The sequence below is a fragment of the Triturus cristatus genome, chromosome 12 (assembly GCF_964204655.1).
Source record: "Triturus cristatus chromosome 12, aTriCri1.1, whole genome shotgun sequence".
Classification (NCBI taxonomy): Eukaryota; Metazoa; Chordata; class Amphibia; order Caudata; family Salamandridae; genus Triturus; species Triturus cristatus.
In genome coordinates this window covers 137,489,135-137,516,464 of record NC_140595.1, presented here as the reverse complement: position 1 = coordinate 137,516,464, position 27,330 = coordinate 137,489,135, and the positions used below count along the sequence as shown (strand labels likewise).

General features: G+C 42.9%; 1 protein-coding gene across 1 annotated transcript in view; it reads left to right on the top strand.

The window, feature by feature from the left end:
* LOC146772904 (ras-related protein Rab-11A-like) overlaps positions 1-26,664 on the top strand; it is a 64,666-nt gene extending 38,002 nt beyond the window's left edge. The window contains exons 2-5 of the mRNA XM_085637741.1: positions 11,445-11,640; positions 13,206-13,399; positions 16,433-16,513; positions 21,781-26,664. Of these exons, the coding sequence (XP_085493867.1) occupies positions 11,445-11,640; positions 13,206-13,399; positions 16,433-16,513; positions 21,781-21,920 (611 nt within the window). The 3' untranslated portion in view covers positions 21,921-26,664. The remainder of the gene's footprint in view (positions 1-11,444; positions 11,641-13,205; positions 13,400-16,432; positions 16,514-21,780) is intronic.
* The last annotated feature ends 666 nt before the right edge of the window (positions 26,665-27,330 follow it).

Below are 27,330 nucleotides of genomic sequence, written 5' to 3'. Positions count from 1 at the left end.
GTTAATCTGGACATACGTCTGTTCAACACCAGTTCGTGGAACAGCCAGGTTGTCAAGAGTGGATTGCTTCTTAATCATAGGGCAGCTGCCACCCTGAACTTTGATAAGAATACATCTTTCCAACCAGTATCCCCACTACTGGAAATCTGGCGAGCCTAAGCTGTTGCTACGGCTATCTATGGCTACGAACTATGAGGCCATAGCAATGTTAATTAATTGGGAATTGCCAAAAACACGTTTTTGAGAACAGCACTTGCACAAGGCACGCCCCGGGTCTTTTTCAGAGTGGACCTACATGTTCGCCCAATCAATGCCATAGTGAGATTAATACCAATCTTATACAGGCTGAGATTATGGTTGGTTCCCGAGCTGGAATGTTTTCGGAATGGATTGAAGGACATTCTTCTCATCCCAAAGTGTGTCAAAACTCTGCCGTGGCTAAGCTATATCAAGCAATCCTTTTCTGCACTGGGCTCTGATCTTTGGCAATGGCCAGAGGGCATTTCTGCTTCCTCTGTAAAGGGGATTAAAAAAGCCTTCTGGACGAATGAATGGAGGATGCTATTGGAATCCACCAGCAGTGGTAGTCATGCTGATTTATTTTTATTTTTGTACTGCATGACAAAAATCTGAGCCAAGGTTTGAGACTTTCTTGGACGAAATTGACCTGCCATTTAATAGATCTCTGTATATAAAATGTAGGTTGGGTACTTTGGCACTTGCACCATTCACCAGTAAATGGAGATCCCATTCACAGGGTAGTGCAGCCTGCTCTGCATGTAGAGCAGCGCAGTAGACAGATGCCCAGCTACTCTGGATTGTCCCCTTGTGCAGATACCTTGGAATACGGCTCCATAAACAAGCTTTGCATATTTGCGAATCAGACATAGGGTCTTGTGTGGTTTTCTCGATAACTAAATTCTTGGAATGAGCCTGGCCTGTTCGTTCTAGGATTCTTTCAAATGCCAGAATCTAAACATTGAGCATGTAAATCGACTCCAATTACGATAGCTTAGCTACAGCTGCATACTTCTGTTTGGCGAACTGTCAAACACAACCTGCCAAGAAAGCAATTATTTTTAGCCAAATATTGATTTTTATACATCTTTTCCTTCAAAATTGTGTGCTAATATGTGAAACTCCCTTTTTGTTATACAGATGTTTATGTAAACTTAAAAACAAAACTTTTATTACTGTAGTATTAATACAATGTGTTTCCTATGTTATGCTGATTTTATGGTCCTTGACTGAAATAAAGTATTAAACTAGTTTGCACAGTACCCATTTAATGCATATCGTCAAGGCTAGTAGATGTGCTGTTGCAATAATATACCTACACCACCTAATGTTTGCTTTCCCTTGTGATATGTTGGAAGTTGATCTTGTGTAGACAACATTTATTTTCAACTATTTTATTATCATTTTTTAGTTTATTCAACTTTTCACGTGTGCACATTTTGGTAGACCAATATTAGTTCCATTACACTAATATCTATACCGGAATCTACGCTAGTCAACAATTTACAACCAGTATTGCGATTCATGATAATGTATCCTATTCTTTTTGCATTTCCAAGTGTATAGTATACATAAGTCATCGAACATATTCTCACCCTTGACTCATTTGCCACTTAGAATATTCTTCATAAAGCCATCAGTTTACAATCCAAGTGTAGAATTAGATGGTGGTCAAATGAGTACTCTGTCTCCCCATCTAAATGGCCACCACAGAAAGGGGTACCACTAACTATACAGGGATAGGGCAGGGTTGCAGGGGGAAGCACTTGGGTATAAATCTGTACCTCTTGGTATAGTTCTTCATGGTTTTCCTTTTATCCTTCGATCCAATCATTTCTGACAGCCTAGTGAAGCCTAGCTCTTAAGTGTATGTTGGTAGATTATGGTATCGTAGGTTTATGTAGCTTATCTGTCACAACCATCTAAGGTGGGCTATCCTTATTATTCCCAGTTTCTTAATATACTTAAACTAACTCATCCCAGGTATTTGGGATTGGTCTGTTGTGCAACCCTCTTCTTTCTTCCCATCGCCTTGCTCTCCTCTTCCACCCAATATATCCTGTCTTGCCTCCAAGCTTCTAGTCCTAGGGGCTAGGCTGATTTCCATCTCATACCTAAAGCTCTTTGCCAATAATAGTGCAAGATCGATGAACCTAGTGGTCACCTTATTCTTTTGGGATGGAGGATACACTGCCAGCCAACAGCCTTCATTGTCTACGTTTTGGTTTCTCAGTTGAACGGGTTACACAGCATATGTTGTATACGGTGTGAGAGATTCTCTGTATAATTTCTTAAACTGGATGTATTTACAACCAGCTTTAAGAGTCGCCTTTTGGGTGTATTCGAAGGCCTGTTGGCTCTTTGCTGTTAAAGACCGATCCTGCGGTCTGTTCCCATTTGTCGCTGGGTGCTTGTCTGGAGACACTGGGATGTGTAGGCCCACGAAGCAGCTCCACGCCCTTTGCCTGTTGTGTAAATTGCCAGCTTCAATGATTTTGTTGTGGGATCTGTGGTACCCATGTACTATCATCTCGTGATAGAATGGAAGATCCCCCTCTGTAGTAGGAACTGTCCTGCTCCTCTGCCAAGGCTCTGAAATCAATGCGTGTCCTTCCGCCAACAAGTCCCTTGGAGTGAGACTTCCAGAGTGGTCGAGAGTCCTCCTAGGGGGGGGGGGGGGAGGTCTCCGGTGCGTATGGCAGTGTTGGTCGCGCATGTGAGATGGCACTTTTCAGACACTGTAGCCGGTTCCAATAGTGCAATCCACATAGGGGTATTTTGATATTTTTATTTTGATACACAATCCACTCAGTTGTTAAATTAACAGCGTTTTACCGTTCTCGGAGTTGGTATTTCCGAGACCGCATAAGAATAATTTTGAAAGGTGCTACATTTACATTTTTGCGTTTGCGAATGGAGGTTTGTAAAGAAATAAATTAAAAAAAAAAAAGGATTTGTCGGCTTGCCTGTTAGCTGGTCGTGTTGTGGGCGGTGAGGGCAAGGAATGTGCTCCGATAAGGCTCAGTCCTCACACAAGCATTCCTTGAATCCCAGGGCTGTGACGCGGCGCCGGCCCTTGCCTTGGATGCTGGCTAGGGTGGGCCGCGGGGGCGGCGGGCAGGTGTTGTATGGTGCGCGCTGCCCCCTCGCCCCGCACCCGCCCCCCTACTCTGAACAGTGCTAGTTACAGAACTCTCCATAACTCTTTTTTTTTTTGGTTTCAAAGGCACGAGTTAACCAATTGTGTAGCATGCCCGGCTGCACGGTTAACCCTCCCTCTGGCCCTGGGACATAAAATGTTGCAAAGGCCAGTGCCTTACACGGGATGATGAGGGTGGCTGGCCCTCAAAACCCCCTTTTGCGCCAGAAGCCTTTACTCGAGGCCTTCGCCAATGTAATTAATAAATGTGAAATACCCTGCTTTTGGCAAATTCATTAACGATGTCCCACAGGGCAAAGCAGAATCTAGAGCTGCAGGATATTTTATTTAACACTTAATGTAGGACCTTAAGGGGCAAAAGCAATAGAAAAAAACTTGAAACGGGAAGTTTAAAAGTAATTGGCAGTACATTGGTTATTCAGTTAAAATTAAATAATGTTTTTAAGGGCTGGAAATGTTACTAAACTAACTTCTGTGCCACTGCTTTGAAGCACCACAGCATGTGACCTAAAGAGGTTTTTTTTTTTTTTTTCTTCTTCAGCTGGTGAATGACTGAACTGGGGTCTAATGGGGCCAAAATTCCTGTGTCCATTATTGCCAGGCGTGGCTCTTGGAGCACTTGCTAAGCCTCCTGCATCCGCTGTTATATCTGGTATAGCGCAGGCAAATTCAGGGTCCAGAGAGTTCCTACCAAATTCACCCTGGTTTTGGTTTCTTCTCCTGTATCACTCCGAAGTTCTTATTTCAGTCTTCCTTGTCCAGTGCCAGGCTTTTGGCCACCGTGACTTTTTCAAAGGCCTGATTAGTGCTTAGAATGGAAACGCAAAAATGCAGGCTCTCTGTATCGCGATTTCCTCTTTCTTTTGAGAAGCACCCTTTATGAGAAGTGCTGGTACTTCCTGCTTTAAAAAAAAAAAAAAATTTCTTCTTCTCCGACAAATAAAAAAGTACGTGCAGGTACTCTGTATCTTTCCTTGGAAACCTAGGATATGATGCAGTAGCTCCAGTGTGGTGCACCATTCTTTCAATATTAGAAAGAGATAATGGCTAGTGGTTGAAGTGCTGCTCTGAGAATCTGATAAGCCGGCTACAAATCCAGTATCTGAACTTGAATACATGTAGTGCCATTTTGTGCGAGTCACTCTTGCTCTGTTTGCAACATAGAATGTCTAGTGCAAATATGTTCTCTTAAGTGCAGTGCAGTGTAGTGCATTGTCACAATCTTATGGTTCCCAGGTGCTTTCACAATCTGTGTACCCTTTACGTTTCTGGCGTTCTTGTTGACGTTTGTTCTGTTGATATTGCAATTTGTAGTGTTTCCTGTTAATACGGTGTGCTGGATGGTGGTTAGTAAGGCTGGAGTAGGATAATATATTGTTTAGTCATGGAATATATTGTATAGCGAACTGCGAGATTGGGCTCTGGGTCTGTGTGGAACATTATCTTTGCTTAGTTCTGCTGGGGTGTGGAATTTGCCCGTTTGCAGTGCTTAATTTGAGCTGTGGTTGGCAGGTAGGGCCCACCGGCACATATTTTACCTCATCGAGTTGGACCCAGAACAAGAGAGAACAAGCATTTACAATGCAATGGTCTCGGCATTGGTAAAGTTAGAGCTATTGGCATTGCTCATGACATTATTTTTATTTATGTTTTTGTTTTCAAAACATTTAAAGAAACGGCATTGTCATGAGCAATGCCAATAGCTCTAACTTTAACAATGCCGAGACCGTAGCATTGTAAATGCTTGTTTGAAATGACCATGTGTTTTTTATAGACCCCTTGATTACACAATTCACGGAGCCTGCAGGTCATTTACTTTTAGCATGCACAGTGAATACAAATCGGCACTTGGTGTTTTCATGCAGCATTTTGACTTATTGCACACACTGCAGTGTCATTTTTAAAAGCCAATTCAGTGCGCAAAGTCATTGAATAAAACCACAATTCACCAGATTTGCAGGCATGCACCACATGATAGTCCATATCGTATCTGACTTCATTTGGAATCCGTGAGTTTGAAGGGTATTCCAGCTCACATCCTTGCCTCGTGTTCTTTGGTAATATTATTGGGAAATCCCCTCTTTTTCCAAAGCATAATAAGAGTGAGTAGGGCCTCTTTTGACAAAAAAACCACCTCCCAAAGTTGCTCCGTGAAAGGGGCCTATACTCAAATAAGGCGGCATCAATGTAGCAGACACAGAGCTTCCTGCTGTTAAATCATGTTCATTTCAAAAAAGCAAGTGATTATTTCCCCGTGAACGAGGCTCTAGAACCGAGTTGAAACGCGTTGGGACAGAGAATATTTGCAGGCAACTTATGAACTGTATCTGTTTTAATAAAGCACGTGAACTCCATGGAATAGGTCTCAATGGCTTTTTTCTGCGCAAGAGAAAATGTTTTGTTGTGTGTGTCTATATGTCATGTGATCAAGGCAGGCAGCTGCCGAAACGCGTAATGGCGTGGCTGTTTTGAGCGGTAAATAAATCCAAATTGCACATATTTGGGTCCACTCGTTTGTTGGCGAAAAGAAGCAACGAAGCAAAAGCGAGCAACTGATATATATATTGGTTTTTTGAGTTGCCTGATATAAACTTATCATTTTTGTTGTAGAGGCAATGTGTACTAAAGGCATGCATGGTAATGACATACATCAGTCCATGTGTGCACAATCATGATGATACATTGTCTGCTGTCTTGGAATGGGTTTTCTTAAACAAAAAAGTACCTGCTGATAAGTGAGAGTTGACGATTCTAAAAGAGTAGGCTCTGGAAGCAAATTTGTGAAACAACCAAATGCAAGACTTTACATTTATAGCTGCGAGCGCTGTGCGTCGCGTCAGGTTGTAGTTTGCAGACAAAATATTTACAACAGGAGCAGCAACGAGCACGCAGAAAGAACACATGCAGAATCCCTCAAATGTATCAACATCAGCAATCTTCTGGTTTACCACATTTATGTGGGGCCTGGTAATTGCCGGGAGAAAGAAACGCTGCAGCAGGTGCTCAAAAGCATAATAAACTTTCAAACACGGCGCCCCCAGGAAGCCAGCACCCGGTGCGGTGGCACCGGTCGCACCGCCCTAAAGCCGGCCCTGTTTTGGAGCTTGTAGCTTCATTATCAATCGGAAGCTAGCATTTACCAAGCACAATGACACCAGCCAATTAAAAATATGGGCAGAGAGAAGGCAAAGCCTCCACAGCATACTCGACTACAGCATGTGCGCTGCCGCTAGGCTCGACCTAAAAAAGGAGACATACCGTGTAACAACCAAGTAAAGGGGCCAGCTATGGGGGGGGATACAAATGACGACATGGCCACATGGCCATACTAAGGAGAGACTAACAATCCTATTACGGAATCAGATGACAGCAGTTTCGAAGGACAAAAACACAAGCCAATGACAAATGTGGGCAGGTCTTCTCTTCCTTGCAGTACCTACAACAAATCCTCAGGCTCGACCTAAAAATAGGGATGAGCTTGTGAATAGCAAAAACAAATAGTACACAAAACGGGTAATTTTACTTTTCTGAATCAGTCTCATAATTGCACACACTCTAAAGACATGCTGATCATGCAGGCTGCCTTGTATCCACTGCAAACAGAGTGAGAGCCAACCCAGAAAACTACAAGAACTTTTAAGCTACGTAATAGCCCCCCTCCCCCCTTCCATCGGCTACGGCTAGGCAGTGCGCATGGCAAGCAAGAATGCAGATAAGCAGATACAGTCAGTAGGGTGAGAATCGCTACCCTATATGACGATTTAAGACCGTTTGCTGCTGCAATCAACAAATTGTGCGTTCAACGCTTTACCTGTTTCACACGGTAAGTGCAGTGAAGTTTCACTTCTGTCCTAGGAAAAAGTGACTAGCAATTCTGAGATGAGATGCGGAGGTAGGAAATTCCATATAATCTGCCTCGTGTGTTTCCTGTACGCCCGTGCACTAATGGCGTGTCCTACTACTGGTGATTTGGACTTCTAATACATGGAGATCTACTACCGTTTCAAGATGGCTGCTCTATTTACCCGTGCAGCAGTTCCGCACCTTGTGTTGTTTCACTTTTACCTTTACTTTTACTTTACTTTTTGCACGTTTCCCAATTAGTTCAGAAACTAAATACATTTACAGTGACTTGAAAAAAAATGTAGCACAAGCCTGCATCTCCCATCTTGTTCAATTACTTCTAGAAGATAGTAAGGGGTTTCAACGACTGCAGAGGCCATATTGAAACGCAATGCGATACAATACTTTCTGATGTCCGCAGCGCCCTTTAGCAGGACTGAGGTCGGCGCCAGGCACGTGATGCGGCTCAGCACAAGCGAGCGCTCCCAAAATCCATTTACGGGCTTTTAACATTTAAACTTTTACAATAAACGTGTTCATGCATTAGCAATATGATTTCCCTACTATAATACCGACGATCTCCGAGTACGTCATCAATGCACGGACACAGTAAACGATAATACGCGAAGCATTCACCTGAGCAGAGAGTCATCGTCCTCAGAAATGACAGAGTATAACCACAAACTGACCCAGCTGATGCCTACAAGCCGAGGGCACCGGAAGACACCACCGCCTTTCTCCGAGGCACAGCAAAAATGCCTCGGAGAAAGGGAGCCTCATTTTCGGATTTGGGGGCGTGTTTTGCTGTTGTCTCCTCCCTGAGACTTCTCGCAAAAAACACGCCCCCCGATCCGAAAAGGACGGGGCTTCAACGGAGTGACTGGACCTCTTCTCCAGTGGCTGGCCAGCATTTAAGAGGCCAGCCAATGGAGAACAGGAGAGAAGAGGGGCGGGTGCAAGCCCCTCTTCTCAAAGTCACTCCAACTCATTAAATCTCGGAGCGAGACTGCGCAAGCGCAGCCTTTCGCAGCCGAGACCTAAAAACGTACAATGTGCCGTTGACCCCGAACAAGTGACCGGAGTATACCTTAGTAATGCGACATAGATACTGAAAAAGTGCGGTGGTGTCGATTTGGTAACTTCACACAATAAAATATGAAAAGGAGCGGACTGAAGACGGCATCAGGAGTAGACTCAGACAGAGAAGTTGCTTCTGTAAACATCCACACGCGGTTTGTCAAAAGAAGTGTATTCTGGATCTAGCCACTAGAGGGCAGACTTATTCAAAGCACGTTAATTAGTAGCTTGCTGATGCTGCAAAATCGCCAACTAAAAGAAAACAAAATCAATGAGAATCCTTTACAGAAAGTATTGATATGCTATCCACTTACACGATGCAAAGCGCCAACGAAGTCAGCTGTAAATGATGGACCTTACAGTCGTGTATGGCTTTTCTTTGAAGAGAAACTGCCAAATCCTTTGGAGTGATGAGCTATGTATTAACGGTTTTAAAAAGAAGGGGAAAAGAGAGTTCGGCAGACGAGAAGTTCCGTTTACATAGATTTATAGATGTAGAAGGCAAACAAAACTGCACTAACCCTTACAAAATCCGTCTCTTTAATTTTCTAAAACATATTGAAGGTACGAAAAAGCTCTTTTCGGCTTTTGGAAGGCTGGAGGGGAGTGGGGGGGGTAATGGATGCGGAAGATCCCAATTCAATCGAGGCACACACGTGGTGAATTTCGACCTACTGCTAGTTCACGGATGAATCTACGCCACGGAACATGCGTTTGAAAAACCCATCAATCAATATACAAGTGCCTTTACATTTACCCGGGCTAATGCCCAGTGGAAAAAGGTTAAGACTTCAAAACGATTCCAAAGAGAAGCGTCGCCAAGCGGAGATCCAAAGACATGCTTTTATTAGCTCATTTGCCATTCACGTTTTAAAAAACATGAGGTTTTAAAGTTTGTCATCAATGGAACTTGACAATTTGTAACTTTCCATATGGTAGGCAAACAAAGTGATCACGACAAGACTGGCAAACCTCAGTTCATCCAGAGGCAGCATTGCTAAAAACCGCAGGGTGTGTCTCAGAGGCGCAACTAGAGCCAAATTTCGGGGGGGGCTGAGCAAAAATTTCGGGGGGGGCTGAACTTTAAGCAACAGGCAGAGTGGAGCTGCAGGGGCTCTTAGAAGGGGTGAAACAACAGCAAGGCCTCATTAACATGCAAATGGTCTTTTAAAGACCTGTGAAGTGCTCGGGTGCGGCTTCTTTTTTGCTCGGGAAGGTGTCTCATCCCGGGCTGCCACACACGACGGGGGGGGGGGGGGGGGGGGGGCTGAAGCCCTGTGAGTCCAATGGGTGTTGCGCGCCTGGTGTGTCTGCACTTCTCCTCGCAAAGAAAGCGTATAGATCATTCAGCAGATTACAAGACGGCAGGGAGAAAACTGGGGGCCAAATTGTTATCAAATGATCAATGACTCTTAAAAGCACATCCATAACAGACAGCTGAGTGCACAAGCAATGAAAACACAAGAGAAACGTAAGGGAAACAAAAGGGATGATTCAGGTATTCCGCACCTCCTGGTTGGTAGAATTAAGAACACAAGAGCAGCTATTTAGAACACCTATTTTACTCCAGTGAGATGTAAATCCAATAGATTATTGCCTTCGTAGGAAACGAAGCTCATCAGTTTATGCGAAGAAACATCCTGCTGGCAAATGGTGCTAAAGAACGAGAGTATAACCACAAACTGACCCAGCTGATGCCTACAAGCCGAGGGCACCGGAAGACACCACCGCCTTTCTCCGAGGCACAGCAAAAATGCCTCGGAGAAAGGGAGCCTCATTTTCGGATTTGGGGGCGTGTTTTGCTGTTGTCTCCTCCCTGAGACTTCTCGCAAAAAACACGCCCCCCGATCCGAAAAGGACGGGGCTTCAACGGAGTGACTGGACCTCTTCTCCATTGGCTGGCCAGCATTTAAGAGGCCAGCCAATGGAGAACAGGAGAGAAGAGGGGCAGGTGCAAGCCCCTCTTCTCAAAGTCACTCCAACTCATTAAATCTCGGAGCGAGACTGCGCAAGCGCAGCCTTTCGCAGCCGAGACCTAAAAATACAAAAGGGGAACATCTCGAGGAAGAGAGAGAGGTGGAAAAACAGTGGCAAAGGGAGAAAGCAGAAATGGAATAGAGTGCTGGTGTGATATAGAGGAGCAGGGAGTGTCGGGTGGATGAAAGATGCTGTGGCCGATTCTGAGTCTGGGTCCGGCACTTATTGTTTTATAAATTGAGCACTGCCCATTTCTTCAGTTGATTGCGCTTCAATACATTGTCCCCATTATGTCCCCCTGATGACATTCTCGGTGTATTCGGGTGTGGATCAGTGTGAATAGATGTACCGTTGAAGTTGCGAATAATGGCCAACTAAATGGCTTTGAGTGACTCGAGACCCCCCGCTGGATAGAGAGGACTTGGCATCCCCTCCAGCCTCCAGTGGTAGTAGATCAGTCTGTTGCTGCCCAGCAAGGCCATGTGTTTGTGTTCAAACAAACATTGGCAAACCCAGTAACTCCAGTATGCATTTTGAGCCCTGACTAAAATATTAAAGATTGTCTGCAGTACAAAGCAAACGTTTATTAATTTAAAAGACTCCTAAAGAATTGAACCTGCAACAATACGTTTGCGTAAACGTTTGAGATGTGGAAAATGACCTCGTGCATTGTAGTGTAAGCTCTCCCGTTTAAGGTTGAATGATTCACCAAATAGCAAATGGTGCGAGGTGATAAAGCAATACTCCTGTGTTAGGCGCTAAAACCCACTCAGGGGAATATTTTAAATCAACAACAGATCTTGCTGACCGCTGCTCTTGTCAATCCAGGACAAAAACTGGCCTGCATTCCCAAGCCGCGCAGTAGGACACTGCCCTTCGCTGTGCATTCCAGAGCTCCAAGCCTCCTGGGTGCTCTGCAAGCTTCTCTCCTTTATTGCTGTTCTACTGTACTGTCATACTCTGTTTAACCACTTCACCTTTAGCTTTGTGCAATGGAGATGTTTGGTGCTACGCCTCATTGTCTCAGAATATTGTATTGTTTGAAGGTCAACCACCCGTGTAACTTATTAAATACCTATGTGTCTGTGCTGCATAATAAATATCCGTTTCCAAGCTCTAACGCCTCTTCGTGAAGGCGCAGTCTGCAGAGAGATCTGCCAGGGTACGCCCCTCTGCCGAGGATCTCCATTAAGAGCTGCCCGCCATGGCTGGCTCTGCCTGAGGCAGTGACTCTGCAGATGCATTTGGTTGAAATCCTGTGCATTGTAAACTTGCATATCATGAAAGTTGACTCTGTCAATACTGGCAGTAAAGTGGACTTGGAATGAAAGTCATCTTTTAAATATTTTTCTTTTTTTTGATCCCATAGTTGTGTTGATTGGAGATTCTGGTGTAGGCAAAAGTAACCTGTTGTCCCGCTTTACCCGGAATGAGTTTAACCTGGAGAGCAAGAGCACCATCGGGGTGGAGTTTGCCACGAGAAGCATCAAAGTTGAGAACAAGACTGTGAAAGCGCAGATCTGGGACACCGCTGGCCAGGAGCGGTACCGGGCCATCACCTCAGCGTGAGTACCTCTCGCATCAGGCGTGGTCACCGCGCACATGCTCTGTGCTTGTTGGTAGAACTCCTAATGTCGGTAGAACCACATTCTGAATGACATCCTTTATAGTGTGCACATGACCACTGAAAGCTGTTCCTTAAGGCTTTGACCTTAAAAACAATTAATTATTTGCTTTTTTCTTCACCATCTAGCATTAAGACAGGTTATTGGAAACTAGAGTGAACTTACCATGATTGTAACTGGCTGTCTTGTGTGAATTGCATAACAATTTCGGAAAGGTGTCAATTTCTGAATATTTTGTGATGCTTAGAGCTAGAAGTAGAACTCTGTCTTCCTCCGTCGTGGAGCTCTGGGAAAGCCTCCCAGAGCCCCATGGATTCTCTGGTCCTCAGGAAGAGAAAAATCTTCGTTCATACTCTCACCTAAGATCCAATGGTATTCTTTTGGATTACTCTTCCTCGCATGTGTGTAGGAATCTGCATTAAGGTGTGGGTAATACTTGAGGTTTCCCTTTAATTGGACAAATGCTTTCACTTGGAAGGTACCATTCTGTCTAAGGAAGGAGAGCGTTGTGAAACTGAGATCAGCAAGGCGCTGATTGCACTACTGTGCTAATGTTGGACCCTGCATTCATAAATGGCAATTACTGGTGGTGGAGGTGAAATGGTGTAGTAGGGCGCGACTTTAGGCCTGGCTGGAGGTAATACCTCTGGACCAGTCTAAAGCAAGACATTAGTGTCTGCAATTAAATGCTATAAATTCAAGAAAGTGTGGTTTCACAAAATTACTTTAATAACTAAACGTCAATTGGTAATGAGTGCCGGACCTGAACAAAACCTATTGGTCATTCATTTAGGTTTGGCTTCTGTTCAAGCGGTACAACATTTTGTTGGATTCTAGGCGTTTCCAGGACAAGACCAGATTTACCTTGTAAGAAATAATATGCAAAGGGCCACAAACAACCAGTCCATTAAAACATCCTAACTGGTTTTTGTTCTTCAATAAGCCATTTTAGATTAAATTGGTCCAGAGTAAATGCACCAAATGCTACAATACTTAAGGTTAAAGTAGACCGAGGATAACAGATGTGAATAAAGGGTGGCCTTGGAGGAAAAGATTCTGTGAAGGGAAAGTCTACTTTAAAATTCAGCGCCTGGGGGCATTTGTTAATTTGTTGGAAACTAACTTTACTCTAGACTAAAACCACGTAGGGTAATTGTTCTCTGGTTAGTGTTAGTAATTTATGATTCGTAATCGGTGATAAAGGAAGAATAAGCAAGAGTACCCTAAGAATACTTTTGGGTCGTATCTAGTCCATATTGGGAAATGCATAAGGTCAGTGTTTACCCTAGAATAGTCGAACCGCTAATAAATTGTTGGGTATAGGATGGATTTGGCAGCTGTAAGTAAGTGTTTGGTTCCGTCAACAAATTTAAAATGGATAGTTTGGTTTTGTTCTTGTGCAATCTATACTTTAGAGACAGTACCCCTTGGGTACCAGAAGAATTTGTGCAAGCAGATAAGGAAAGGGCAATTATTACTGTCTTTTTACACCCTTTTTCCTGCAGATATTACCGGGGAGCTGTTGGAGCTCTCCTTGTGTATGACATTGCAAAGTACTTGACGTACGAGAATGCGGAACGCTGGTTGAAGGAGCTGCAGGACCATGCTGACGGCAACATCGTCATCATGCTTGTAGGCAATAAGAGTGACCTCCGGCACCTGCGGGCAGTACCAACCGATGAGGCTAAGAGTTTTTCAGGTAACTAAAACTTCTAAGGGGAGGCAGAAGGTGCCATGCAGATACGAAGGCATGAAATAACATTTTACATATGAATTGCACATTTTAAAACTACAGTAGTTTGTTTTAGGTTACTACTGTTGCCTCTGTATAGTAAGTTCACGATACTAAGGTTAATTTAGTTGGTATTTATAAAGAAGTAATATTTAAGTTAATCTTAATTATTTCTCATGGTATTTATAACTGTGTGCCATTCATTTCAGCATAAATTACTCAATAGTTTCAAGCATTTAGAACACACCACTGTCCTAAACGTTAAGTATGGAATTCTTTGGAAGGCTAGTTAATTTTCTTTTTTTAGGTAACATTCCTGTTCCATCATATCCGCATTCAGAGATTAAGAAAGAGGTTTTGGATCTCAGCATCACATTTTTATGTGGTCACTGTTTGACCCGAGCTTGGGTGTGAAAGAATTGGGGCTTGATTCACAGGGGTGTACGTGTGTATATTTACTCCTATGCAGGTCTACTCCTACACCCAGGTTTAACTCTCCACTTTTTTGCTATTCAACATTTCCAAGTAGTGAGTTACACCTAGGCGTTGAATTGCATGTCTTCAACCCTCATGTGGAGGTGGTATCTCCAACAGAATTTATGAGTGTAAATAGTATTAATAACTGTTCATTTGTTGGCGGTGATTGCTGCCACTGTGATAGCAATTTCCCCATTGGAAAATATAGGGCAAATGTAATAGTTTGTTTAAAAAAAGAATAAATGTAAATGATTATTAACCTGGACCTAATAAAATATTTCAGCACATTAACATATCAAATATGGAATAAAGATTAAGACAATCAATTCTATTAGTAAATATTACTGTTTAAATGATGACAAATGACCCACTGTAAATTACATTTTAATTTAACTTGGTTAAAAGTTATGCATTTAATAATATAAATGCATGTTAATCCAATAAAAATTTTAATTACATTTATTAGGTTTAAGTTTTTAAAAATATAAAAAAAATCAATTGTACTCATTTTTTAAAACTAATATATAATTTAAATATTGAAGTAATTTAACATGAATTCCTATGGCTGTTATTTTAATTGTGTACCTGTATTGTTGTATGGGAGTATGCTGCATTCTTAGTAGCCATGTGTGGTGCTTGACTCACTCGAAGGCTGGGCTGGAGTACATTTACACCTGTTTTGACTCTTTTAAGGTGTAGTAACTCTTGAAGTATATTTATTGAATTTTAATGGTCTTACTTTTGTTGGTTGTGTTTGTATAAGTATGCAGAGTCCAACCTTCTCTTTACATTTCCCGTAAGCTCTCCCATTTTTTGGGAGTTATTATTCCACATTTTCCCACCATCCCCTTGCCCCCGTCCAATTTACTACAATGTGCCATACTTGCATGTGCAGAGCTCACCATCACTGTGACGGAGAGCTCCACATAAAAAAGATAGTGCCAGTGGAGGTCTTCAGTCATAGACATGTAAATTGCCTTTTGTAGTAGGGAGCAGTACTATTGCCAGTTTGTGAAACATGCGCACGGTCTCCAGTCCACTAGTATTTTCAATGTAGGATATCTAAGACTTTGATGTTGGGAAGCAACATGAAAGTATGTTTTCCTGGGCTCTATGACCTTGGAATTTTAACTTGACAGGCACGACATTCTTGGATGTTGGGAAGGCATACCCTTACTGCAGTTCAGTCCTTGGTGGTTTAGTAGTAATGAAGTATGGCGTTTTCGCTGCCAAAGCCTACCTGTGCCCTCGCAGTGTATATTCTCATGATTGTTTCATCCTGTGCACCAGGCTTAAAAATAATAGTCCCCAATATAGTGTTAATAAGGGCACATGTTAATAAGGATCCACTGCAGAGGGGACTTCAGGGAGATGCAAGCAGTGTGAATGAGTCGCATGCTCAAAGAGCTGACTAAATCTGTGCAGATAGCATCAACCTCTTCAGAAGCCTCTGGAAAGTGACGCAGCCATCCGGTCCTCATGAACAAATGTTTTATTCGTCCTCACTGATCCAAGTATTGCTGACATATGACATACCTGAAACATTGCTGAGATGGACATTGAAACAAGGACAGATGAGAGAACCAACACCCCCATTCAGAGCACAGTTGGGCCATGATGGCAGATAGGAATTCTGCCCACAGTACAATACGGTGTAATCCTACATAGTAGATCTTGTTCCATTTGTTACCACTTGCGTGCTTGATCTTTGATGCAACTCTCTCTCCAGAGGAGTTGGACTCTGTTCCCTGACGAGCTTTTGGCAGAGCTTGTTTGAACAATTTTGTTTAAGAGCATGAAACATCATCCAAAACATATTTTATCCCCGTGACATTCTTGATGTAGACATGAGCAAAATGACTCTTGAGAACTTCTGTTTTGAGAACTGAGAGTTTGCTTCCAGAATGCTAGATTTTACCTTATTGTGTTCACAAGGGTTTGTGCCCCTGCAATACAACACACTAGTCTGGTTCTTTGTGAGATGTACGGATTAAAAATCTTCATTACTCAGTGGATGGTTTCATGTCTCTGGAAGTGATGCATGTTTAAGGTCACCCCAACTCCCCGCCCCCCCCCCCCCCCCCCCCCCCCATTTTGTATTTATTTTTGGAAGGCATCAGATATGGCAGCCTCTATGGCATTTATACTCTGTTCTGCTGTGTATCATTTGCACTGGGGTATACATTGTTCCATTGATGGACTCACAAAGTCTGTTAGATATTGCCTCATACTAAGGAACACTTTGGCGAGGATGTGTGTTTGTGGGCTGGATGTAGGTGCAAGTTACTCACAGCAACTCTAGCACTGCTGGCCCCGAGTCGCCTTGCTCCTGATGATCTGCTTGCCAACCACATTCATTGCGTTCATCACGGCCTGAACTGACTGTGAAGGGAATGTGAAAAGAATCTACCAGACATTCAGTGGTTTGAGATGTATTGGTTAAAACCATTTGAGACTTTTTACCTGAAGGTTTGTAACATTGTGTCAAACGTTCACCTTTTACCCTTCTCTTTTTTTATATAGAGAAGAATGGCCTTTCTTTTATGGAAACATCTGCGCTGGACTCGACAAACGTAGAAACTGCATTCCACAATGTCCTTGCAGGTAAAGCTTTGTGAGCAAAAAAAGAAAAACATTGGCCATTATTTGTTGTCTTTGAAAAGTCATTCCTTCTTCCCCAATTAGACCATTCGGCTCTAAACAGCTTTTGTGCATCTTAAATCTTGAAATTGACAATTAGCTCAGATCATGGGCCTTTTATTCAATAATATAGGAGACCCTGATGTCAAGGGAACGTGCTGATAATCTTTTGTGGTAGAGGCCGCTATTTTTAATATATAGTTCTTCCTGAGCTTGTAGACGGATATTACTGAAATGAACAAGTGAAATAAATGCAATAACACTTTCAGTTTATTGCTACTGAAGAGCAGATTACATCTCTTGAAGATATTTACAATCTTCATAGAAATAGTGCATTTAACTATAATGCCTATAGGTGTCTGAGCAATCATTTAAATGCGGATTTTTTTTACCTTTGAAATTAGTCTTTTCTCATGTTTTATGAATGACATACTTTTTAATCTCTAGATGAGTAAATCACATTTGATAGAGTATCTGTTTTATAGATTTGTTGATAGTCTTTAATGTAAGCACATTCAAGATCCTTTTCACTGAATTTGTTTTAGCAACCATCATCGCTTTTTGGATCCCCTGTCCTAGAGGTACACTTCCAGGAATGTGCCTGAAGAGTGTGTTTAACTGCTTTCTTTTGCAGATATTTGACTTGTTTGTTGTAATACCAATCCCAAAAAGCGAGGAGCTATCACAGAGCTTTCCATAAGCAAGTGTTTGTAGTTTACAGTTCTACATTTGCATTTCCCACAGTTATAACATAGCTGCTTCTGCTGCAGTGTGAAATCTCTTGAATCAAAGAAATCAAGTACTGATGGTACACCTTTCCAAGATATAGATAAGCAAAAATTAGAAGTATTGCCGTTTTGCATTAATTTTTACAATAATGTCCAGTAATCCTTTGTTTTTGAATTGCTAACTATTCATGAAGCTCATCTTCTGATGTATGATTGCGAACATTGGGGTAAGCGACAAAGCAGATTAACCTTCTCCATATTCCATAACTTGATATTGTAACATGTTTCTCTGTTAAGCTTCTACTGCTCACTGGCTGTGGGAAACATGAACATGTAGATTGGGCACATCCCCCAAAAATTAACTCTAATTGCTAATAAATTTGTACTCTTACTGGAATTACATTTATTGACTCCACTGCAATGGTGCAGACAGGCACCCTGTTTCCTCTTCTCACCACCGAAAAGGTGAGGACAGATTCCATAGTTCCACCAAATTCACTAGAGGCATGGGTCTTGTAGGATACATTTCATCCTGTAGTGTCTTGACATAATTGCTCAGTGGATTTGGGAACAATGGTGGGGGAAAACACCCCCCGTTTTTAGGTCTCGCCTGGCATAGGCTGCGCGCATGCGCAGTCTCGCTGGTGAGATTTAATGAGATGTGGTATTTTCTGTGAGGGGCATCAAGCCTCGCCCCTCTTTTCCATTGGCTGGCGTCACCGTTTATGCTAAACTGTGGCCAGCCATTGGAAAAGAGGTGTCCGTGACGTATTTGCTTGGCTTTCCGAGCCGTCCCATTTGGACGGACTCGCTTGCTTTGCGTTGGTCGCAAAAGGTTTCTTATCGTTATGGGACCAAACACATGGCCCCATAAAGACAAGAAACCTTTTGACAGAAGCCGAGCAAATACGTCATGGTGAGCGCTTGTGCGATGTGAGCATGCGCAGAGCCTTTCGGTCCTAGCGTCTCCTCTTGTTGTTCGAATGTACGTGCCGTAGCCCGAAGATACCAATGCTGAGCGGAGGGGGCAGGCCACTGTGCTGGGTATGCTCCGGGGACAGGCTGTAGTTTGGAGCAGGCACTGGGTTTCCATTGGTAATTACACATCCTGTGCTTAATTACACAGTAACAGGCTCTAAATATTATCCAGATTTTGGTCTGCGGAAGAGGAGTAAACTTTCAGTCAATGGCCTTTTCCTTACTGATGAAAGCACCCACTTTTCCACATTGTTCCTACGTCATAAACAGGTCTCCCCAACAGCACAGGTACGCACCTCTCGGCACCCCAAGGGCTTAGATCATTCAGCACCACAACAAGAGGACCGGGGTCTCTGCTCCCCAGTGCCAAGTGCAGAGGGTCACACAGGCCCAGGGTGCCGTCCACATGGACTGTGTAACCTGGGCGTGGGTCTCCCAAGAAACAATGACTGGCATCGAAAGAAAGTGTTGGCGGGGCAGACCCTCTGGTCTAAGGGCCTGCGAGGCACAATGCTGAGAAGGGCACAACAGTTCCCTTTATAGGGGGTGCACCGGCTCTTGGATTCATTGTATCCGAAGCAGACTCGTACTGATATTGGAAAGCGGTGACGTTTCTGGTTTTAGTTCTTTGCAAACTTGAATGACTGACTGCCCAGCCTCTTCCATCTTGACTGAAATGGTTAATGTTCGTTTCACTTCCTCTGATTGTTCCAAACTCGGAATTCTTTAAAAATATCAGCATCCCTCACAGCATCCGGAGCCCAGAGCAGGGATTGCAGGGAGAGGGATGTGTGTAGCGTGCAGTTACAAGAACATGTGCTGCAGGGGATATTGTGCCTGACAGGGAGTGCTGAGAGCAATCACTGCATCATTGGAGACAGGAAGGATTAGGAAGTGGGCTGGGCGAAGCTACAAGCGAGCTTTTGGCTGTTTTTTTAGTGTGGGGGAGGTGCGCGAGGGATGTTTCTTGTGGCTCAAAGCATGCAGCAGGGGGGGGGGGGTCCACGGCCAGATTGCGGTGACCTGGCAGAGGCCCAGACGCGGCTCCAACTGCTGGAGTTGCAGCGTTGTGTTGGTGAGGAATGAGGTGCATTGGAACAGCAGTGTGCGGCAGACCAGGACTGATGTGGTTTGGCAGAGCTGCACGTGGGTCCCTGCGGAAGAACAGTAGATTTGCAGATGATTTTATTGTTTAAAAGTTTTATATAAAGGTGAACAAGGGTGTGCGGGAGATATTTTTCCTTGTAGTTGAGTCGCCTGCTCCTCTCTACACACTGCCAGCTTCTGATGTGATGGCGCTTCGGTGACCCCGAGAACGTCACCCTGCAGGTTGTGCGTATACTCTGCCCTGCATGCTTTCCATCTGGGCATATTGAGCCCATATGCCGTGCCAGGCTTATACTTGTGCCCAGTGTTGCACATAATGTGCTACTTTCTGCTTACTGCCCTGCGTATACTGTGGGTTGGGTAACAATTTGGTGCGAACCCTGAACTCTGTGATGGGCAGGCGGCCTACACTAGGTCTCCACTTTGTGCCATGGATGCACACGGTTGCCCAGCTCTGTACTCACCAAGGAGAAGATATATTCAGAGATGCACATGCACTCGGCGCCGCCCTACATGTAAGCGCTGCTTCCGTCCTAGTTCCCTCTTCAATCTTCTCTCATACTCCCCTTCCCCCCCCCCCCTCACAGTTTTGCTCTGACTTCCACCACGCATTCTCTCACCCTCATCTCTCTGGTTCTCCACCTGCACCGCTGATTCTTCCACCCACTCCAGCTTCACCAGTTCACTTTCTCCCCACTAACTTTACCCCTCTCTTCCTTACCACACTGCCCCCTATCGTTCCTTCTCATGCACATTCCTCAGTGACTTACTCCGCGCACAGACAACAGGGACAACAAATCGTCCATAAAAAAATATAAACCGTTACCCTCCACTGCTCGCTCTCACTTTCACTCTGGCCATTGCCCCTATTTCCCAGTTTCCCTCTGCTCCACTTTTATTCCTTGGTTCTCTCCCACCTCCACTCTTCTTCCGTCGCCTGCATATTTTCCACATTACCTCATTCTCGCACCTGGGTCTCTGCCTTCTACTTCTACATATTTCTTAAATGTTTCTCTGTCTCCCAGTTTCATTGTCCTCTCTTCCTCCTCGTCCTTCTTCGGTCACCCTCCCATGTCCACGTCCTACAGGGTCGCCCCATCATCTCCCACCTTTCTCTTACCTTCGCCTCCCCCACTCCCTCCCCCTCTAGCTCCACCAGTCTCCTTACAGATTCCACCTTTCTTCTATTTTTTTGCCCCCAACTAATGCAATCGGCATCATTTCTATTTCTCACCGCTCCACCATCACCCTTCCCTTTTCCTTCTCATCTCTAGCGCTTATTCCCTCACCACTACGTGCTCCATCCCCCTTCTCTTCCCTATACAATCCGCATAATTTCACTCCTAGCTATGCACTTTCACACCACACAATTCAACTCTTCACATTTCCATTCCACACCACATACAGCAAACCACATCATTCAACTCAACAACACAATTACACAACACACCACATACCTTCAATCAATCCATGCCACAGAATTCCACATCATGCCACAAAAAACAGCACACCACATAATTAAACTCCTCTACATACCACTCCCGAACACAAAATACCATTCCAAATAATTACTCCATAATGCACGATGCCACTCCACATAATTCCAGTGCACTCATTACCACATCTTTACTATCCACAAAAAACACTGCACACCATACCACATAATTTCACTACACTAATCCGCTCCACACCACACAATTCTACCTCCTAGAATTCCACAACTAACAATACCAATTCGACCCACACAATTCCACTCCACACCACCTACATCCACTGCACTCTAAACCAAAGCACATGGGTAAAAAATATTATCATTTACAACGCAAATAGCTCTAACTCTCACAAATGCGAGACCTATTGCATTGCAAATGCTTGTTCTCTTTATAGAAGGACTCAGAAGAGCTTCCGCTGTATCTCTTTACCCAAAGATTTACCATTCAAACTCTCTTCCAAAAACACATCAGAAACCGAATTGGATTTGCCTTTTGTTTACTGCTCTTGTGTTGCCATTGGAACCTCACACTGTGGGAGAGGTACTTATTTAGAATATTTTCCAGAAAAAATTAGCGCTTTAAGAGACAAACTCACAAATCAATGGCGTTTGCTTCCAGTGGCCAGATTGAGCTCGTTAGTCATGCCCACTGTAATGAGTAAAGCTCTTCATCTGTTAATAACTGTATATTTTGCTGAGTACATGTCCCAGAAACTTTGTTTTTGTATATGGTGTGCAAGATTCATTTGAACTTATTTACAATTCATTTTATTCACTTATCTTTTCAGTAAGATAAAATGTTGGTCAGCACCACAAGTAGAACAATTCAATTAAAAAAATCTGAACTCTCCCTTTATGTATATTGTAGTGGCATTGCAGTTTCTTGTACATATATTTAACTTTTCTCTGCTTCTCATTTTCATCAGAAATCTATCGGATTGTCTCACAGAGGCAAATGTCAGGACAGCAAGACACAGAGTTTGGGCCCAGTTCCACAATTGAACCAATCAAGGTTTTACCAACTCGTCAGGAAACTAAAAACACTCAATGCTGCCAGAACATCTAAATCATCAGAGCAAAATCTGGAGAAACGTGCAGTCTGCAGCAGCAGGCAGCGCCACAACAAGGTCAAGAAGATTGAAGCATCTCTATTAAGGACACTGTCAAAGTGTATATCTCCTTACTCCACAAATAATACTTATTTTTATTAGCTCTCAACCTGCATATTTTTTTAAGCCGAAGCAAAATAAATGTCTGGGTTATTGCACGGTTTAACATTGACGTTTCCTGATGTTGGTGTTTGCAGAACACAGTTCTCCAACATGAAGAACACAGTTTCACTTTGTCTAAATTGTGATTGGTGAAGAAATGGGCACTACTCCTGGGCTATGCCAATCCAATTTTCAGTCAGATTGGTATATACTGTTGCTCTTTTCTACCGTGTAAAGACCCGCAGATGCATAACCACACTTTTCGTTTTGTAGTTTTCATCTGGATTTCTGAATAAAACCAGTGCAGCAGAAGGTTGAATTATACTTGTAGTGGTGCTACTTGTATTTGGCCTTTGGTGGTTTTCTGTATACTAATGCCCTAATACACCCCGGCTGTCCTTTCTTGTTTGAAGGTGCTCTTTTCAGCAGCTGTGGTGTCTGCATCCCCATTTTCTCACTGGGATCCTCTTTAGATCCTTTGGGATAGGCCGCACAAGAAAGTACGGACTAGATATTATCTCATCTTCTTCATGAGCACAGTTCTTAACGGAGTAATTCCAGCTCTTCTCACAAACTCTGTGTATGCTGCCAGTTTATATGCCTTAACATGTAGGGGGTGGAGTGGCCTAAAAAAAACTCAATTTCTGATTGGCCAAAACCTCTTCAAGGCTTGAAGGACTCAGATAGTGGCTGTAACAGTCTAGAGAATGTGCGCCATGCAACTGACTCAGTGTTTCCTCTTGACTTTTTAGAAGATTGTGTCCGTTCAGAATTTTGAGTTTTTATCGACCAGTTCACGTTTTGCTGCTATTGGATATGTCTTATGGCCTTCACTTTAGTAACACATTGAGTGCAGCGAAGTTTGGGGAATTTCATTGTTTTGCCCACTTCTGACCAAACGGTGTCCGAGTGATGTGTTTTGTAATTAACCTTTTTTACGACCTTCTGCTTGGTGCAAGGCTTTTACATTTTGCACCCTCTAGTTTCCGTCATGTGTGGGAGTTAACATGGAAGGTTTCTGTGCAGAGTATAATTAATGCCTTTGATATGGGTTTTGGGTAGATATTTAATTGACTGGAGCAGTCCAAGGTCCAGGTGTGGAAAATACTGCAGATATTTGTTTGGATAAGAGTCGCCCACTTTCTGGTGAAACTTTAGACCTTCTTGTTATTAGTTTGCCAGTGAACTGCTACAGAATCAGTGGTGGCTTCCTTCAAATGTGCCAGGAGTTTAGATCATCCTGTGATCTTCAGTTTTGTACCAACCAGCTTTCAAGTTCGTAAGCAAGTGTTTTTTTTAATGTATTTTTGCTCACAGATGGTCCATTTTGAAAAGCTGTTGTGGCATATTGAGTTGTTTCAGAAGCTAATACAGAACGCTTTATAGGGTTCTCTGCTAGCATTCACACTGTCATTAATGCCTCTGCTTATCATGTTGGTGAGTGGAGTTGGGTTTTTCTTTGTTCAGTTAAATTAAACCCTTTCTGATTATGGGATGATTTTGGGGTAGGGCAGGGATGAGCGGAGCAGAGACGGAAGCTGCTGAGGGCACTTGGCTGAGTTCGTTACCCATGCATCTGATTCTTCAGTCTGCGAAAGCCATTGTTGCCCAGTAAGTGCACCTAGAATTATGCAGCAGTCATGTGGCTAACATTTAAAAGGCAGGATGATTAGTTGGTGCCTAGTTCTAACAAACCAGACAATACAAACATTGCAGATATGTCATGACGTAGACATGAATGTTAAGTGTGGGGGAGTTAAAATTCCTTCTGCAGCAGTCAATGGGTAGATGTATTCACTAGATCAGCAGAAACGGTGGCCCTTTCTGGCTTAAGTGTTGGAAAAGGCATTCAAGAGCCCAACCCTGTCATTTTGAAAATATACTTTTTAGCATACAATTTCTAATAATGAGCCCATCAAGTTCGAGAAGTGCTAATTCCCAGCGTGATGGATCCCCACGATAGATTTTTTTTAAACTAATGGTAGTCTCACTAGTGCCTTAATGCCTTACTAGCCAGTTTGATGAAATTGCTGATTTGAGGTTAGATGATCTTTTGAAAAGTGAAATGATCTGAAGGTTTGTTGGTTTTTGGGGGGGTGGAAAGTGATCTGGATTGGTGGAGCTTCGCGTTTCATGAGTTTTTGGGGGGCATTGCTGTGAGGAGTGAAAAATAATATATTAGAGAAGATGTCCTATATTATTGTTGGTGTGTGTGTTTTTTTTTTTTGTGGAGCATTCTTGTATTTTTCTCTTTGTTTCAGTGGACTCTGTCTTGGCACTGGAAGTATTTAATCAGGAATCTATCACAGGTGTGATCATGCTTGACTAGTTTTTGTGTATAGACGGATACAAGCACTTGAGGAAAATTGGGTACCTGTGAACACACATGAGATCATAGTGTAATCGGAAAGTTCTATTCCGGTTTCCTCCCCACCTTCACCCCCCCCCCTGCATCCCCCCCCCCCCGGACGGGGTTTCCTCTGTGTGACTGAATATCTGAGAAGGAGTCAGTTGTAGGATATTGCGATAGCTTATACCAACTCTGTGGTTGCCTTGAAAATCTTACTTTGAAGATGTACAGCAAGTGTGAGAGCTGTGGAGCAAGGACATTTCCCAAAGAATTGGGCCCAGTAGACCGAATCCAGTTCTCAGTGAGTTGGACATTGCTGATCACTGCCCTTGAGTGCACTGGGAATATAGTTGAGATTTATTTTATTTTTGCAGATGTCCTGCTATTGTAAGAGGGTGTAATACATACAAAGATCCACAAAGCTGGCTTTTCATTGGGAGCATTGTTCTAGCTCGACTCCGGATGTGTTTGGTATGCCCAGTAGAATTATCCCGCTTGTGTTTAGTACACGTTTTTGGGACACAAGTGCAATCGTGTATACTGAACCTATTCACTGTGTTTCATCTTGGCAGCAAATGTCCTCTGAGCTTAAACTTTTCATGGCCATCCTGGATCAACAAAATCCTGTGGTTTCTTTTTCTTTTTTTCTTTTTCCCTAGCTGTTCTGATTTTATGCAACTGCAGGCAGGGAATAATCATTTAGGTAAATTATACATACACAAAGTTATCAGTGTCTCATTTAGAATTTCTCTTCAATGGGATTTAATTTTCGCTTTAAAGTAGAAAAAGCCAAGTGAATTATCTTTATCCTTGCCTCGCACAATCCATTTGCATTTTTTCAGGGAAACTTTTCAGTATTTTATGAAACATGAAATGTTTATTTCTTGAATTTAAACCCAGGAATGCTGACCCTGCTTGAGTTTGAATTGTAATCCTCTCCGATCTTTTTTATGTTCGGGAGCTGATCATTGCCTGAGTGAAATTGAGCAACTCTATCGGACATAGTTTTCACTAAAAACTCACCGTTTCCACTCTGTTTAGATTAATTCAAAGTCAAGTTTGCAGCTGCTCGTGAGGGGTGAATTCATAGAGCTCCGTTCCGCTTAGTTACTTCACTGTTACTAGGACTGTGTTCTCACTAATCGGTGCTTACTCTCTGGTAATAACGTATGAAGCCCTTCATTTTCACTCTTGAAATCATTCAACTGCTAATCACTTTTTTCTGGTCCCTTTCTTTGACCACACCTACATTGGCCAGACTGACGACCTGCATTTCATTAAGACAGTAATTTATTTCATTACTAACCCCAGCCATGCAGTCTCACCAACCCATAACTTTAGGCTGTGCCTTATGACCATCTAGTGCAGGCTTGCTCAGGATTTTGCATTGGACTACTAGTAGCTCATGCAGCGCAAGATGATGAAATTCAGAAGAGGACGGAGTACATGTTCCCATCTTCTACACTGTATTGTCCATATATCTTTGAAAAATCTGATTGGACGGGAGTCTAGAATTTTTTTCTTTCTTTTTCTTTGAAGTGAAAAAAAGTAAATACTGTTGTTGGCAATGTATGCGCAGAAAAGCCTTGGATTGAAGAAGTCATACACATGATCTTCCTCGGAGGTGATGTTTGAAATTCTGCTTCTAGGTTTCTAGATTAGAGCATATATTAACTGAAGATGGTCGTGAAGTGTTTTTTCTTTTGTGTTGTCCTTTCTTTAATCTTTTCAGTTGGAGATCCCTTAGTCTGTGGCTGTTTGAATTAATCAACATGAACGTGGGCAAATGTTTTTTTCCCCCTTCTCCTTGAGTAGACCGGACTTAGATGTAGCTTCCTGATGAATTTCCATTAGTAAGTCATGTCTGTCAGGAGAAACAACGCCTCTTTATGGAAAGATTTGGTAATCTGGGCCATGGAGACAGAAAAAATTGAGAAACTGTTCAGGAAAAACGAAATATTTTTATGTATATTGTACGATCGCCAACAAATTGACCATGGTGAACAAAGCATTCCTGTAGAACTTGTTTTTGTTGTTGCAGATACTCGCTGTGTGCCTGGGGAATGGGGTGGGGTACGTGTTTTATGCCATCTTGTGTAAATACTGAATTAACCACTCCTATCCTGTAACCTGTGAATAACCAATGGGATCTATCCCACATTGTGTTGAAAGGGAATGCCTTCTCTAAAATGACCCTCTACTTTTTCTGAAATAAAGATATTTGAATAAAATGTTATACATTATTAAAATAATTGTAGTTTTCTTTTTTTCCAGTCCCTAGAGATGAGGTTGTACGTACTTGAAATTTGCCTATGTAATCATATTTTTTTGGAAATGTGATAAACAACCAGCATGTCCCTGTAAGCTGTCCTTCCCATGGTAATCATTTTCCTGGATCTGTAGTCTGGCGTGTACTGACCAGTGAGTGGCCTAACATTGGAATTGTACAAGCATCCTGCAAGCGAAACTGGTACTGCATGGCGGTCCTATATAAAGGTTGTTTCTTTATGCACAGCACACCAGTATTTTTCTAGGACCCTAACTCTACCGGTCAACCCAATAGAAAGCAAAAATACGTACAAACAACTTACTGATGAAGTCTCTTATTTGTCTCAGCTTATCAGTGTTTAATACCTTTATTTGTTGTAGAGAAAGTAATTTATGACGAAAGGTTGGAGAAAACAACACTTCACAGCTCAGTGGATGTCCCCAGTAGGTTCGAGCCTCAAGAAGACAAATGCTTAACCTTATTCTATGGGTTATGATATTGAACAACTTTATGATCCACTTGTGTTGTAACATTTTGCATTGAAGGCAGTTCGCCACCCAAGGGGCTATGACCATGAGGAAGAGTTTAGTGTGGAACCATGGGAAATCGGCACATGGTTGGTCCAAGCCTGAAATGGCACAGAGGA